The 16,905-nt window shown below is 39.7% G+C and overlaps 1 protein-coding gene across 1 annotated transcript in view; it reads left to right on the plus strand.

Moving 5' to 3' along the window:
* The window catches only part of LOC125177587, a 52,820-nt gene that overhangs the window by 2,111 nt on the left and 33,804 nt on the right, over nucleotides 1-16,905 (plus strand). Inside the window, exons 3-13 of the mRNA XM_047879573.1 lie at nucleotides 325-1,877; nucleotides 2,048-2,169; nucleotides 2,495-3,028; nucleotides 3,331-3,429; nucleotides 3,986-4,096; nucleotides 4,425-5,013; nucleotides 5,182-5,640; nucleotides 7,193-7,290; nucleotides 7,673-8,251; nucleotides 8,719-8,759; nucleotides 12,035-12,255. Of these exons, the coding sequence (XP_047735529.1) occupies nucleotides 325-1,877; nucleotides 2,048-2,169; nucleotides 2,495-3,028; nucleotides 3,331-3,429; nucleotides 3,986-4,096; nucleotides 4,425-5,013; nucleotides 5,182-5,640; nucleotides 7,193-7,290; nucleotides 7,673-8,251; nucleotides 8,719-8,759; nucleotides 12,035-12,255 (4,406 nt within the window). The remainder of the gene's footprint in view (nucleotides 1-324; nucleotides 1,878-2,047; nucleotides 2,170-2,494; nucleotides 3,029-3,330; nucleotides 3,430-3,985; nucleotides 4,097-4,424; nucleotides 5,014-5,181; nucleotides 5,641-7,192; nucleotides 7,291-7,672; nucleotides 8,252-8,718; nucleotides 8,760-12,034; nucleotides 12,256-16,905) is intronic.

Raw genomic sequence — 16,905 nt, forward strand, 5'->3', positions numbered from 1 at the left:
ATTTCTCTTGATTTTTTGTGGGTCAAAATTATCATAGGCTATAGAACTTTACATATATATGTATATAAACATCTCTTCCTTCATCCAACGTTAATGTCACTACTCTGATTTTTAAGGCATATAGATAGGTATTATCAAAGTCATAAAAAATGCCTATTGATTGCGTTTTCCTCGACTTTTTATCTTTTAAAATGGCTATTCTCAATTCTACTAGAAAGATAAGTTGGTGTTATTTATAGGAGTCCATTATTTAGGAAGATAAGTTGGTGTTATTTTTTAGCAGTCCGCCATTTTGAGCATCATTACCCGAGTCCTTGCTTGCAGGGATCATCGTGATAACTGATGGTGTGTGCTGCCTCTCAGACGCGTCGCTCTTCGACGCGTTCCTGAACCACATGCGCAACTCTACCATCTCCATCAGCTTCCTGCACCTAACCGCCAAGCCAACACCTGTACTCGAGCCGCCCTCTGCTTCGTCTTGTACTTCTCATGAGGCATCTCCTGTTCACCACACCGAATACATCTATCCTGACTCCAGGAACGAGCCTCGAGTTGGACAAACTGACCCTCAAGGCTCAGTGAGTGCTCTTAAAAATGAAATTCCAGAAGACCGAACGAGTGCAAGTGTTCCCGAACGTGACCCGCGCTACCCGATGTCAGCTCCTCGAGTTACCATAGAACCATGCCATCCGCAGGACGCTGGGCAAAATTCACGGAAGCCAACGCTAGCCTCGGTTGTGCAGAGTGCGCTGCGTAGGCTGGCATCTTACCCTGCCGTGCCCGAGAGACGCATGGTCGAGGAAGATTTCTTCTCGTTGGACGGCAGTTCTGGGATCTCGTTGAGCCGTCAACAAATGCTACAGCTTAGGGAAGAAGCCCTTTGGCGTCAGTCGACCGTTCTGTTGTCCAGGAAACAGTGTGAATTTTCTCCAGTGAAGGAAGCAGTAAAAGATGCTTCTGAAGAAATATCAGATCTGTCAGATAGGGAAGAAGCTCTAGATCATTTCGACCTTGACGATGAAACAGCCTTTGAAGAAGATGTCGACCTTGCTGAGTGCTGGAAAAGTGTGTGGAGTGGCCAGATTCATTGGCATGATGAGAGTTCCTCTCAGGCCTTCGATAGTTCAATATTTTATGAAGACGAATCCCCAATGGACTGGAATTCTGTAATTCAACCTAATGACGAGACTCTCCTGAGAGACCTCGATGCTGACGCCGCTTTTGAGAAAGAGGTTTATGGCAGCACAGCCCCAAATGAGGATCTCGATGTCACCATTCAAGACCCCAAGTCTCTAAAAAATGATTCTACAAAATCTCAGGCCTCACTTAATTATGAATCCTTAAAATTTGCTGTATCTGAAGCCTGTCGGATACGGAAACGAAATATGTCTGATAACTTGTCGACCAATTCGGATAAACGACTTGGCCCTCACGAGCAGCACGACTCGCTAAAGCAAGGGACCGGCCTCTTCTCGCTGGAGCGCGTCGATGCCAATAGCCGCTTCTCTAACTTCGTCCTGGGTTCAGCCAAAGGCCTCTACCCTTCGTGTCGGGAGTTTCTTCCATCCCGACTTCAGGAACTTGTGTCTTCAGTTGCGGACTCCTTGCCGTCGCAGATGCGTCCCAACCCACACCTCAGACCAGGATTTCTTGACAATGGCAACCAAGCTGCCGCCTCCAATCAATGCGAGACGCCAACAATCCCTTGGGGAAGATGGGATCCTCGAGAAAGATTCCGATATAATAAAGAAGAGCAAGAGGACGATCCTTGGATGGACCCTGGCAACGACCACTTCGGGCTCGTCGCCTACACGGACTTGCTTAAATTCCTCGCTGCTGCCACGGGAGGCGCCTACATGGATGTCGTGCCCAAAATTGTAAGTTTTTCTCTAATTTTAACATGAATTCTTGCAGTGTGCTTAGAAAGATGAATAAAAATCATTATTCAAATATCAGTTATTAGAAGTGAATGTACACTCAAGATGTGATAAAATGTTGACGTTTGTTTGTTTGAAATGTGTTTATTGACGTTTGTTTGCTCCTACAGACGGAGGAGTACGTGTACGCCATGAGTCTGTACCACAGGACCTTCTTGTCGTGGGACTTCCAGCAGCTGAGACTCTTGGATGCTTGGGGCGTCGTTAGGCCCGACTCGTCTTCCAAAACACAGTTAGTATTTATCAATTGTCGGAGTGTTAAAGTTATTTTACTTGGCTTTATAATAAGTTTCATGTGCAATAAATTATTATTGGTTATCGAACTCGACAAAAACTTGCATTGGTTATTTCGTTGAGTATGTTTTGCCTTTTTGTTCGTTTAAGTAACTTGACTTTACTCAACAGCACGAATTTGATGCAACATCGCACGATTTTAATGAATTTCGTGTACAATAAATTATTATTGGTTATCAATCTCGACGAAAACTTGCATTCGTTACTACGTTGAGTATGTGTTGGCTTTTTGTTCGTTGAAGTAATTTGACTTTACTCGACAGCACGAACTTGGTGCAGCATCGTACGAGCGCCTGTGTGAGAGAACGCTCTGAGCATCTCGACTGCAACTCCCGCACCCTGCTCAGCTGTCGTCTGCGTGAGGGGTTCAGAGTGCGTGCCGTGCACGAACTCCACGGCCACGACACCGTGTTCCTCACGCTCCCGTGGAAGCACGGCGTGCTTCTCCACTACACGGTCACTTCAATCGGCAACTCAGACTCTGCGCGGGGATCAAACGTCAGGGTGGAAATGCACGTGGAAGCGCCCTACGAGTTTTTGGTGGACCTCGAGAAGCTCGATCAATGGAAAGGACGTTTGCCGTTCCGTGGACAGCAGGAGTTGCTGGGGTCCGTGTACCGCCATCAGCTCGTCACGAAATACAGAGCTACGGTTAGGGAGCTCAAAGAAACTGACGACTTGTTGGTGCGACTGCAGAACTTTGCCAGCAATCCTTTGCACTACACCGTGCCGCAGCACAGCGTCAGGGGCTTGCCCTTCTTTTACTACAAGCCCAATGTTGGGCTCGTGTCTCTCAAGTGAGTTATGGTTTTGTTTAATACCAAAATCTTATATTATAAGGCGATCGATGAATCCCTGCATTTTAGTTTTATTTGTGGGCTGCAAATGATTCATTCTACAAATTCAAGCTTGAACATGTCAGAATCTGATCATTGGTTAATCAGATTCTTTGACATATTATCGGACAACCGTGACCTCGTGATATGACTTTTTTGACACCGTGACTTTGAGCCTTGATATATATTTATTGTAATTGCTACTTAATCTCATTCGACAATATGCGACAAAGATATTGAAGTTATGATAATTTGTTGGTCAGTGAAAGCGGCGTAAGCAACATCGTGTACGAGTTCTGGCGGCCGCTGTGTACAACCACAGGTACTTGTATACTTATTGTGGCTAATGCTGCTCTTCTAGTGTCTCTTTGCATGCAACCACAGGTACTTGTATACGTACTTATTGTGGCTAATGCTGCTCTTCTATTGTCACTTTGCATGCAACGACAGGAGAACATGTATTTTGTGTGTATTTTGCTGGGTACTTATACTTATTGTGGCTAATGATGCTGTTCTATCGTCACTTTGCATGCAACGACAGGTACTTGTATACGTACTTATTGTGGCTAATGCTGCTCTTCTAATGTCACTTTGCATGCAACGACAGTGTGATGATGTCGGATTCAGTTGATAGATAAAAAGTTTTTATATTTATTCAAGAATCCTAACAGTTTAGATTCGCGATCATGACTAGACTATTAAACTACAGAAAGGAGAGGGACTTCGCTCTGTCCTGCCGAGATAAATAAATGACTCAATAAATACAGGTCGAAATGAACAATACAGGAAAATAATTCAATAATCCAAAATACAATTATACAATGATATACAATACAGTGATATTTTAACAATCGCAGTTGATTTTATTCATGTGATAACTTAATTGATTTCACTTCGTTCTGTGCTCGGTATTGTCAGCCTGGGTCTGGTGCAGTGCCGGCTCGCTGAGCTCACCCTCGGCACGCTGCTCGCCAAGTGGTGTCATCTGGTGCTGCTCGAGGGCCAGACTTACGTCAAGTTCCTCTACAAGTGAGGATATAACTTCCTGCAGACAATGTAGAGCTCTGCAGGCCTCTATATTGTTTAGATTTCGTCTATTCGAGTGCCAGACGCACGTTTCAAACTGTACTCTTAACACATTGGACCCGTATAATTTATATTACTGATTTGTCGTTTGTATTAAGGACCGTATTATTTTATTTGAGATATAAATTATTGGAATTTCTATTTATGTGATATATGAATTACGGGCGGCATTCATGTAACGCAAGTTAGATTTTGCCAATCATTTCACTTGAGTTTCTCCGTTAAAATTCAGTGTACCTAAAATTTTCTCCTCAATTGCCGCCGTATTCAGGAAGGACTTCGACGGAACCAAGGAGTCGCCAAGCGAGCCTGACGAGGGTGGCTCTCCTGTAGCCCCTCGCTCTCCTCACGTCAGCGCTGCTCAAGAAGACAGAAAATTTCTGCGTTCCCTGACCATCTCGCATCCAATTACGAGAAGTCACGACTCAGTCCAAAGCGGCGGCAGCCCGGAAATTCCAGGCAAAATTCCCTTCGCCAGAAAACGGCACCTCGGTGACTTTGAATTCAGCAAAGATCACTCAGCAAATACTTCATTCGTGGACAATTTCGGGAATTCTTCTTATACGTCTTCAGTCTCCCGGGTTTCCAACCGTGACAGTGGGCTTGAGTCCTCGAGTATCTGCAGCGGAGCTGAGGTTGGCAATTCACGCGGTGCATATCCGCCTTCAAGTTCCTCGATGTCAGGTCTCTCAGACAGCCGAAAGAGGGACAGGAAGAGCAACGCCCTCAAGATGGACGTCCCTCAGGAGCTGGAGGTGCCGCAGTCCTTCATCCTGGTGCGCATCAGTCCCGCTAAGCCGCCCTGCATCACTCTACGGCTCGCCTTCCTTGGCGGCACTCCCGGCGTCGTTCGGCAGAGAGTGAGCGTTATTCGTATCTGGTCTCCGAAATATCTCGCGTGTGTTCGTTTAATAAAATTCTCTAATTATGTTGCTAATGGATGAAACTACGTATTGAAATAATGAACCGTGTGAGGTTGTTGATAGAATAGGAATTATTGTCACTAAAAAATATTGCTTGACGTGCAGCTGGTGGAGGAACTCACGGCTCTAGTGGGCCGCCTGACGTTGCCGCTACGTCAGCGTCATGGCAGGAAGCTGCTCACCAGGAGAGGAATGGCAATTTCTGGCTTATCCATTCCTCCACCGCCCCCACCACCTGCACATTCTCGTCTGTCTGCTCACTCGTGCTCTCCGGCTGCTTCTGTCCCTTCTCCAATCCCCACTTCTTCAGGTTCATCCGCCCTCACTCCTGCCGCCTTTGGCTCTGAGCTCACTACTCACGCCCTGAATAAACTCAAAGAAACTTCACATGAAGCTACTGCTGGGGCCACTGCCGTGGGGCGTTTTAGCGTGGGTACTGTTGACTCGGATTTGGGGCAAGACTCGCTACCTGCCGGGGGCGGTGGGTCTACTGACGGAGTGCGAGCAGCCTTGCGGTCTGCTAAAGGCTCGGCCGCCGCCTCTACTTCTGGTCTTGCAGCAAAGGTGAGCTGAAAACTTGCCATTTTCTGCCACTTTTGTCTTATTTTGTTATTATCGTTTGAGGCCTTTTATTCTTTCATGGGGTTTTCTCTACATTTTAGTGACTGCATTACAGTTTTAGTGTCACTTTCTTATTCGGTCACCATTGCGGGATGATCTTGATATTCGTAGTTATTTTGTCATTAAGGAATTTTCAGCAAATGTTAATGACATTGAAAGCGCTTGATCTTGTATTCAATGTATATTTTGCTAGGTACGGTACTAATTATTTTTTAGTGAATTAAACATGCGGCAACGAAGGTGTCTGTAATTTTCTCGTTATGTACTACTTCTTAAATTATTTGACAATATCCGGTAAATTGACTATCCCATGCTCATTTAATCTCCAAATGCGAGATTAAATTTGATTCATTTGCCAATATTGCCATTTTCATATCTTAAAGTAATAAGATCCAATTCACATCTCGAACTCGGTTTTAATTTCTTTCCCGGTCTCACTTGGGAAAGTTGGTTCCTCGGGGAAGCTGTTCAGATTATTTTCAATATTTGGCTAGAGATATGAAACAAACTTACTTCCTCCTTTTCTCAGTTAGCAGAGGACGAGGTAAGACTTGACAAGTTTTCCTGTAAGGATCCATACTTTGGTCATGTTAATGCTCCGTTTTCCTTCTTTGAATTCCCTCGCTCTTGTCCTCCTAAACATTATAACCCTCTGCTAGTTTAGGTTATTGGCCTCGTTATTCTCCTCATCATTCTTATGAATGTTTTCTTTATCCCATATGACTCTTTGTTTTATTTTTAACGTCAAAAGCAAACTCGGTAGAGACAGATTGCTTCGAAGTTTCTGGCTTTATAGTGGCAATTTATTTTAACCTGTAATTCTCGACGCTATCGATTTTCGCCCCCTTCATGAAAGCAAGATTATGGTTCTCAGCTCCAGTTTCAACCTAATGATGCGCGTTCAAACTTCAAACCCATGCTAACTGGTCATATGAATGGGCTGTGTTTCATCATGTTCGTGTAAAATGTAAATAGTTATGCTTCAAGTTGCAAGATCTCCAGTTTATCCTTTATGTTCGTAGAGATATTGACGTTACTAGTGTTGCTCACGCTCGCTTGTGATCGTATCAGTGGTTTTACATAGATATAGAAATATATTTGTTTCATACATATAGAGATGTTTTTTGGAAATGAATGTATTCAATAACGGTTGTATTTGGTTCGATTAAAAAATAGGCATGTTAGTGATGCCCTCCGAAATGAAATGCTTAGAAATGGGATATATAATAAGTATGAAAACTCGTATTGAAATAATGCGCCATCTGAGGTTGTTAATAGAATAGGACTTTACTCAATAGGGATATTCCTTTAGACGCAACCGTTGGTGGGGTTTTTCATCAATTATGGAGTATCCACCCCCACTGTATTATTATGAAAATGAATATGAAAATATACATGGATAAAGTGGTGGTAATAACTGTCTTCGGCGTGTGGCTGCGGTCGTTAAAGTTTATTTGCTTCTAATTATATTGTGTAATTTTAATTCACCCCGAAGGTGGGTGTGGACGAGGCGAGTATGGGGGAGCTTCAGTCACCCGTGCCTCTGCCTTGCTGCGTCATCACCCGCAAGCAGATTGACAAGATCCTTATATGGTGGGTGCTTGGGTGTCCAAAACTTGTGTTTGTAGGGAAAGAAAGCTAATGAGCTGTTTTAGGGAACGTAATGTTGGGACCACCATGAAAGCTCTATATATTCTTAGTGTAATGAAAATGTTCGGGCGTGGATGACATATCGTAGAGTTGCAAGTGTGAGTTTCATGCAGTTTGAACTCCTCAAAGTTCGGTTGTCCGTATGATCGTGTGGCCTGTGATTGAGAGTTGTTCTCTATTACCCAGCATTTTATCAGCTCGTCGGCGTAAGCCCTTGTCGATTGTCGAGCAAAAAAATAACTTTTTCCCATGTTTGTGCTGTGTTATTAGGCATTTTCGAGCAAAAAATAATTCAGTTTTTATCATGTCTGTGCGGTGTTACCAGGTACGACAGTCTGCCGAAAAAGATGATGGAAGTGATGCCCGAAGAGTCGACTATGCACCTCAACCATCCCATGACTTCGTTCAGTTTCAAACAAGTGTCGGTGAACAACCAAGCGCTACTGAGCAGATATCTTCACCATAGACGCTGGATTTGGTCCATCGTACCTTCCCTTAAAACTGAGATCCTTGCAGACCGAACTCAAGCTTCTTCTGGTAAACCTGCTGCTGGGGTCGGTGTGGCAGCCGGTGGGGAAACAAAAAATTTCAGAAATTTTTCGGATGGGAGAGAGACCCGACATTTTTCGGACGAAAAGGACAATCGAAATGGTTCCGATGGAAAAGAAATGCGCAATCCTGACGCTAGAGATAACAGAAATATCTTCGATGGAAGGGATAACCGAAATTCGTCTGATGGAAGAGATAAGAAAAGTTTGAGCGAAGGCAGGGGGAGACGGAGTGTCTCGGGAACGTCGAGTGTGACCCTCGCTGACGGCGTCGCTGACGACGACGAGCATCAGCCGCTGTCGGTGCCACCGCCTGACATCAAGACGCTGTCTAGGATCCTGCACTCTCTCACCAGGTTGGTTTACTATCATTGTATTGTTGGTCAATAATACATCGGCATTCAGTTAATTTCTAATTAAAAGTTCAATTGTTTACGTATGTGTGGCATTTTGATTGCTTACAGGTATGCAGCATTTCCCTTGATAACATTTTAGTGGCATTTCCATTGATTAAATTCATGCGGCATTTCCATTCTATACAATTAAGTGCAATTTGAGTTGCTCATATCAATGTTCTCTGGACGAAATGAATAAATTGGGCGCAATCAACCAAATCTCGGGAGGGTTTGGCATCTTGATTCTGAGTCCAGTAACTAACCAGGTGTTAGGTTAGGGACTGAAAATTCATCTAATTAGTAGCGAGGCTTAGTAAATTCCGAAACCAATCAACGTGCTTGATAATCTTTACATGCAATATTAATACCGTGATGGATACCGCAAATTTTAACGTTTTCTCATTGACGTGTTCCCGTGCGTGCTGCAGTACGTGCTCTTCCCCCCACACGCTCCATGCGCTCCAGTCCAGTGAGTCTATTGCTTCAGTTGCTTCTCAGTTGAGGAATTTATTTGATGCTAAGTCAATAGATTCAGTTGGTTCACAGTCGATAAATCCAGTAGGTTCAGAGTAAATGAATTCAATTGCTTCTCAGTTAAGGAATTCAGTTGGTTAAGAGTTAATGAATTTAGTTAGTTCATGGGTAATGAATTTAGTTGGTTCATAGTTGAGGAATTTAGTTGGTTCATGGGTAATGAATTTAGTTGGTTCATAGTTGAGGAATTTAGTTGGTTCAGAGTTAATAAATTTAGTTGGTTCATAGCTGATAAATTCAGTTGGTTCTCAGTCAATAAATTCAGTTGGATCGCAGTCAATAAATTCATTTGGTTCAAAGTTAGTACATTCGCTACTAAAGTTACACCTCAGTAAAAGAATACTGAGTTATGCCTACGAAAAATCGTGTAAACGTTCTGAATTTACTGTAGTGAGCTGCACCTCGAGATAAGTTCCACTAGGCCGGAATTTAAAATGTAATAATGGTATCACAAAATCCTCGTAAAGATGAAGAATAATCTGTAGCTTTGCACAATGACGACACTGAGCAGAGGTGTCAACAGAATTATGCTCGCAATAATATCGTGAAAAGTTGTATCCCCTACAAGTGCTTACAAACTAGCCAAATTTATTCCATAACTTCATTGAACTAACTCCTTCATATTATGAACCGATTATAATGTTCGCCTTTATTGAACATTCTTACGATTATCAGTATGATGCCGCTGTGTTGCCGTCCCCCAGTTAATGATCAAGTTGTAGTCAAGTGTGATATACCAAGCCTCCAAACTATTGCTGTATAGGAATGTGTAAATAAGACTAGATTGAGAAGGAAGATCTTCAGCTAAGCAGCATGGGAGCTTGGTTGAACCCTGTCGAGGTTCCTTAATTGTTCTGTTGTGTATAATAGAAGTAATGTTTTAACTTGGGACGCGACCGAGTTTTCCGACACAGTGGCCAGAAAAATCAATGTTTAGGAAGCAATTGAAAACGAGAACGTTATGTTGGACATCATTGCTCGAGAAGCATTGATGCCAGGAATGTTTCGAGCAAATTGAGACAAATATTAGGTTGTGGTGAAACGCAAAGTTCGGATGTGTTAGCAAATTTTTGATTGAGAGGGATTGTTAGAAAATGATGACAGGAAATAGTCGTTCCTGAAGTGATTAAGTGAAATATTTATTATATTTTCCTCTGGTTAAAAAGAGAAGAAGGTTAGGTTCGGTGCTGGAGAGGTTGAGAGCGCGGCTTGGTAAGCAGCTTGTCTAATCGCGAGATAGGCACGAGAGATAGCGAGCCTGCTCGCTTTTCCAGTTAACCGTCCTGCAGTACAATCACTTGCATCCCTCCCTTATGGGGGGCCATCAGAGGGATCAATTACTGAAATAGCTCTAATTTCTTTTAATAATATATTTAATAATATTTAATTTGAATTCTAAAATACTGATACAATCACTTGCATCCCTCCCTTATGGGGGGCCATGATCAGAGGGATCAATTACTGAAATATCTATAATTTCTTTTAATAATATCTTTAAAATTTAATTTAAATACTAAAATACTGATACAATCACTTGCATCCCTCCCTTATGGGGGGCCATCAGAGGGATCAATTACAGAAATGTCTTTAGTTTCTTTTAATAATATCTTTAATTTAAAGATGATTTTGAAGAACTTTAATTTTTGCATTCTAAAATACTGACTGGCAAGTTAAGATAAGATATGCTTACTTTGTCCTCCATTTCGTTGCAGCAATGATTTGTGTTACATTTCAAATCGAATCAAATTATCAAAACTCCTAATAAAGAAAGCTTTACATATACGCAATGCGCACTTACTTATGGACAAAAATAAATAAAAGATCGTTGGCCGAAAGTGGGTTGAACTGGGGTCTAACTGTTGAGACAGTAAAAGAGGGCTTAATTGGAAATAAAATAAGCTATAATTCCTCTGAAAATAATTCACAATTTGTAAGAATCAATAACTTGGAGAGGAGAATTGAGGCTGTATATGCTACTTACTATACTACTGCCATGCTGCTTACTGTCAGTCATGCTACTTACTGTACTACTGCCATGCTACTTACTGTCAGTCATGCTACTTACTGTACTACTGCCATGCTACTTACTGTCAGTCATGCTACTTACTACATATACTACTGCCATGCTACTTACTGTCAGTCATGCTGCTTACTGTACACGCTGCCATGCTACTTACTGTCAGTCATGCTACTTACTGTCAGTCATGCTACTTACTGTACTACTGCCATGCTACTTACTGTCAGTCATGCTACTTACTATACTACTGCCATGCTATACTTACTGTCAGTCATGCTACTTACTATACTACTGCCATGCTACTTACTGTCAGTCATGCTACTTACTATACTACTGCCATGCTACTTACTGTCAGTCATGCTGCTTACTGTACACGCTATTCTTACCCGAACTGTTCATGCTTATGCCAGAGTGTAGCCTTGCTTATGGTAATATCAACCTGAGTACGGTATTATTAACTCATTTAAATTTTTTTACATTTGCCTGTCATTTATTGAGAATTTTTTGGCTAACTTAGTTTTGCTTTTGTCTGTGATTTTAAATGCGTTTCTCTTTCTGCTTTTTATTATTCATCTTTCATTTAGTATATAACGCGTGATTGTTATTTGTTTTATTTGTAGTTTAACCTTTGCTTAATATCTCCTTTTGTTTTGATCATAACGCTCATGTTCACTTTTATTTCGACAGTTTTATTTAATTTCGACATTTTTATTTTATTTCGACAGTTTTATTTAATTTCGACATTTTTATTTTATTTCGACATTTTTATTTTATTTCGACAGTTTTATTTAATTTCGACAGTTTTATTTTATTGCGACAGTTTTATTTAATTTCGACAGTTTTATTTATTTCGACATTTTTATTTTATTTCGACAGTTTTATTTAATTTCTTTTCGACATTTTTATTTTATTTCGACATTTTTATTTTATTTCGACAGTTTTATTTTATTCCGACAGTTTTATTTTATTTCGACAGTTTTATTTTTTGACTGTTTTATTTTATTTCGACAGTTTTATTTTATTGCGACAGTTTTTTATATTTCGACAGTTTTATTGTATCTCGACAGTTTTTTTTTTTTCGACAGTTTATTTTTTTTCGACAGTTTATTTTTTGACTGTTTTATTTTATTTCTAGTTTTATTTTATGCTAAGCTTGGCAAATTGTAATGTTGTCCCCTCTTGGGGTAATGCAGGTCGAGGACCCAGGGACGCTCATCCTGCTGGGGACCGTCCCGAGCACCCCTCCCCAGGGCCTGAGCATCTGCTGCAGCTGGTCACAGAGTGCTGGGTGGAGCCCCAGAACGGGCTGGTCGCGCCCTTTGTGCCGCCCAGGTACTGTCCCTCGGTCGCCCACACTCCCCTCTGCGCTTGCCCTCATCTCAACGGCCTCTCTTACTACCAGATCCCGCCTGCTGTGAGTACACCTTTTGATTTTGTCACGAAATAGTTTTAATTCACTATTTTATTTTCTTATTTAGTACGGAAACTAATCACGAAATAGTTTCTATTCACTATGTTATTTTCTTATTTAGTATCTACGGAAAATAATCACGAAATAGTTTCTATTCACTATGTTATTTTCTTATTTAGTATCTACGGAAAATAATCACGAAATAGTTTCTATTCACTATGTTATTTTCTTATTTAGTATCTACGGAAAATAATCACGAAATAGTTTTATTCACTATTTTATTTTCTTATTTAGTACGGAAACTAATCACGAAATAGTTTCTATTCACTATGTTATTTTTTTATTTAGTACGGAAAATAATCACGAAAAAGTTTCTATTCACTATTTTATTTTCTTATTTAGTACGGAAACATGAAATGAATTTTAAACGAAAACAATGTTTTGCACCTATTGTTTTAGTTTTTATTCTTTTTCGTATTTTGTCTGGAAACATGAGATGAATTCTAAACCAAAACAAGGTTTTGCAATTAATCACGAACTATTGTTTTAGTTTTTGTTATATTTTCTTATTTTGTTAGGAAACATGGGATGAATTTTAACGAAAACAATGTTTGACAATTTTCATATTGGAATTATTTTCAAATTATTTTTATTCTTACCATACCTCAAGTAAAGAGCAAGTACACAACGGAACGTATTTTTGATACTTTCTTTTTATTAAATTAATATCACAATGTAATGGCGCAATGTGCTACAGCCACGCATAGTATAGGAATCAATCGACATGTTGTCAATTAATATTATTTTAGGTTCCATGAATTAACCGCTGAATTTTGCGTGTTAATGATGAGTTTACTCGATTGTTTTTTGTTTGATATCAAACAAAATTATTTATTGAATTCTTGACCGAATGGGGGATATGATCGTAGAATATAACTTATTATCCTCAGTATTGGTTTCTGAAATGTTATTGTTGCATGTGTTGTACAGGTATATAATATAGCGAATAGCAAGGGTTCTAGCAAATAAAATTCTTCCAGCAAATAGCAAGTCTTCTAGCAAAAGCAAGTCTTCTAGCAAAAGCAAGTCTTCCAGCAAAAGCAAGTCTTCTAGCAAAAGCAATAGCGAATCGTTTTACCAAGACCCTTGAATTGAAACTACAGAATGATTTTTACGTTATTATTGAAGTTATTTTATATGAAAGGTTCCGTGCAACGAGGCTCCGAACGATTAAGATTTAACTGCAACAAATTTCGAGTTCATTTCGAACAAGTTCTTATTCAGGTGAACGATTTCGTATTAATTTCGGACATTTTTTACACAATTTCTGAGTTATGTAAAAGAATTGTTCGTTCATATAGAACGAATTTTTTATTTATGTGAACAATTCCGTGTTCTTTTCAAACATTCCTGCATTTCGAGTAATCTTTGATTAATGTAAACGATATTTCGTTTATTTTCATCAATTTTGATTTCTTGAACAACAATTTAATTTTATTTTGTCGAAATTTGGTTCGACTCCAGTCTCGATAAATTGACTTTCTTAATTTGAGAGCTCTATACAGATGTAGATACCTAACACACTAAAAGATTCTATTTGTCACTACTTCTCGAGCGCCATGATATCGAGAAATTTGATATTAAATTTTCCTGTTTGTGTAATGACCTCCGAAAGCTTATTGTGTACCCACTTATTAACTCCTTGAAAATGTTTGACGTATCGGTGTCATTTTTATCATATTTTGACCTCGGGTGTCATGATAAGTGATCCCAGAGCTTTACTTACTGCTGCAGAGCAAACGATAAAGCATTTCTTCGTGAAATTAATTATGATTCTAAACATGGCTGGTTGAAAGGTTGAATAAAGTGAAGGCCCAACTGCGTTCATTTCGCCTAAAATCCGTCACATTATCGCACAATAATGTCGCACTCATCCTGGTAGGATTTGCTAGAAATGATCCCCAAATTAATGTTCGTCAAAAATTAAACGGTTTATGATGAGCACGTTTTTATGCTCTGATGATTTTTTTTATTCTTATGCCTTTTTAATTTTGCCTTCAATGCGAATAGAACTTGAGGTTAATACTTGCCCGCAAGAGTCGGCATCTTTGTAGGATGACACATTTTTGTGGGCATCTCTGTACGATGACACATTTTCGCGGGTGTCTCTGTACGATGACACATTTTCGCGGGTATCTCTGTACGATGACACATTTTTGCGGACATCTCTGTACGATGACACATTTTTGCGGGCATCTCTGTACGATGACACATTTTTGCGGGCATCTCTATACGATGACACATTTTTCATTCTACGTTATTGTTGATTTCCCTGCGCCGGTGTATTCCTCAAAGAAAAGTCTCGGGTATATTTCGTGCACAGCATGTACGGTTTGAAAATCAGCAAGTTTTGTGTGCTTTGCGGTCTGTTTTCCACTAGTAACGTGACATGTTGAGCTTAGGGCTTGTATTAACTCGTCGAGATGCTCCAGAAAATGATGTTAACCTTCTCCCATCTCACACTGGTTTGGTGTCAATTCCAGTCTGTCATTATTATTTCCCGAACCAGCTGTTTAGGAACCTGCTTGGTCCCAAACCAAATCATTATTATTTCCCAAACCAAATCATTATTATTTCCCAACCAATTTCCTCCAAGAAGTTTACCAATCGATCGGTATTGGATTTGCGACACTACTACGAGTGTCAATAGTGATTGCAATGCAAAATGATCAACGTAGAAGTAAGAAACTCACCTTGCCACAAATTTCTTGTTAATTTTCAACTTTCTTCTATCTCTAGATTTCTTTAATGTTCAACGTTAAAGGAAATATATATATTGGCCATCGTCAGTGTCGATCAATCCCCAAAACAAAAGTTACCGTCAGGAAAAAATGTGTTGAGATCCAATTGAAGATTTGCGTTGGAAACGAATAACACGGCAATTTTTATCCGATTAAATTCAAGTTGTGTGCGACTTAAATGCAAAGTAAAACATTAAGAACGAAATAAAATTTAGTCAGTACTGCATATCTTCTATTACTCTGAAACGAATAAAGACTATACAAGTCTCGGATGACTGTGAAAGAATGATTAGGCATGAAAATTATCAGATTAGGTCAAGTATTACACTTTGCACATACCACGATAATTAGTGACGGTTAGGACCAGCTACACGAGGCCATGCACCACGCTAATTAGTGACGGTTAGGACCAGCTACACGTAAGTTGATGCTACTTATATGGCCCGTGTGATAGAAGGAACTACAAGAAGCGGCCGGGAAGTAGATTGTAGACAAGCGTTGTCTGGCCCTCATAATTTGCTTTCATTTACAAAGCAATTTATGTAAGCCATATTATTTTTACTTTGAAAATATTTTACATTTTGATTAGACATAATGTTGTTCAGAACATGTCTGAAAAAATCAATCAAATAAATTGTACATGCTGAGTTATAAGTAGGGCGTCATAAGATGAAAAATCCAAGAAACAGATAGCTCTTTATCTTTTTTTATTTGGGACATTCCATCTCGGTAGCGTTCTGGATTTACATTGAAAGTTGAAAATTAGCTCGACTTTCGCCGTCAAGTTTTATGATATAGGTAGTCTAGTCTCGTTTTAAAAAGTGCGAAACTCGGCTGCCTTACCTCATTTTTGGCCACAGATCTTTTATTATTGCTAGCTGAGACTTCTTAGAAACAGGTTTATCAGGTTCAAAAAGGCATAATGGAACTCGACAAAAAATATGAAGTAGTTATCGATTTAGAAATGAGTTACATTCATTCTGAACGAACGACCCGACATTCTCGATTAACAACTATTTTAAATGTATAAATTTCCGTGCTGTTAAATGACCAATTTCCTATTTGAATGTGGCCAATTTTTATACACGAGTTATTTTCTTATAAAAATCCGCATATAACATTTCTTATTTCGTTAATAAATGTGGTCGCTCTACATGATCAAATCGCTTATATTTTAACGGCGTCTTTGCTGTCAGTTTGACGTGCGTGAGGCTCTATGTTATCTTGAGTAGTTAATTATATATTCAAGTGGACGTGCACATTTAATATTTCAGGCTTCGTTGCACACTCCGACGTTGACGAAATTATCTCAAGTGGAGGTCCAAATCATATAAAGAAGCAGAATATTACGCGAAATTCAATGCAGAGTTGTCAAGTGTGTCTCAGAAGATTACCTGGGGCCATAATTTCAAAACTTGCAAAGTGAACGTAAGTATACTTACGCTCTATTTTCTTGTCTATGATTGGTGGATTTTGCTCGAAAGGCCGTCAATGATTGGCTGATGAACTTACGATCTCTTTTTCTGAAAGTATAGGCCCTGAATTCGAGTCAAGACCGTGGCGCGTTGGAAATTTTATCAAAATAAGTTAAGTCAAACAAAATACAAAGATTCCGTCTACGATTTATTTGTAGTTTGCACTACTTCTTTTATTGAGAAATGAATTTTCAAGCTGTAAGTTTTTAGCTTATAGCATTTCCTTAAATGTTTTTTTTCCTCTGCTGGTGCTTCCAGGTGGTTTACAGATCGCTTTGTTAACATATAAACCAACTTCGAAATTACTTAGAGCTTTAAACTTTGGGGAAAAACATTAGCGGAAATTGAAAGTGGCATAATATTCTATTTATCGCGCG

This window comes from Hyalella azteca, unplaced genomic scaffold (assembly GCF_000764305.2).
Source record: "Hyalella azteca isolate HAZT.00-mixed unplaced genomic scaffold, Hazt_2.0.2 contig3349, whole genome shotgun sequence".
NCBI classification, from domain to species: Eukaryota; Metazoa; Arthropoda; class Malacostraca; order Amphipoda; family Hyalellidae; genus Hyalella; species Hyalella azteca.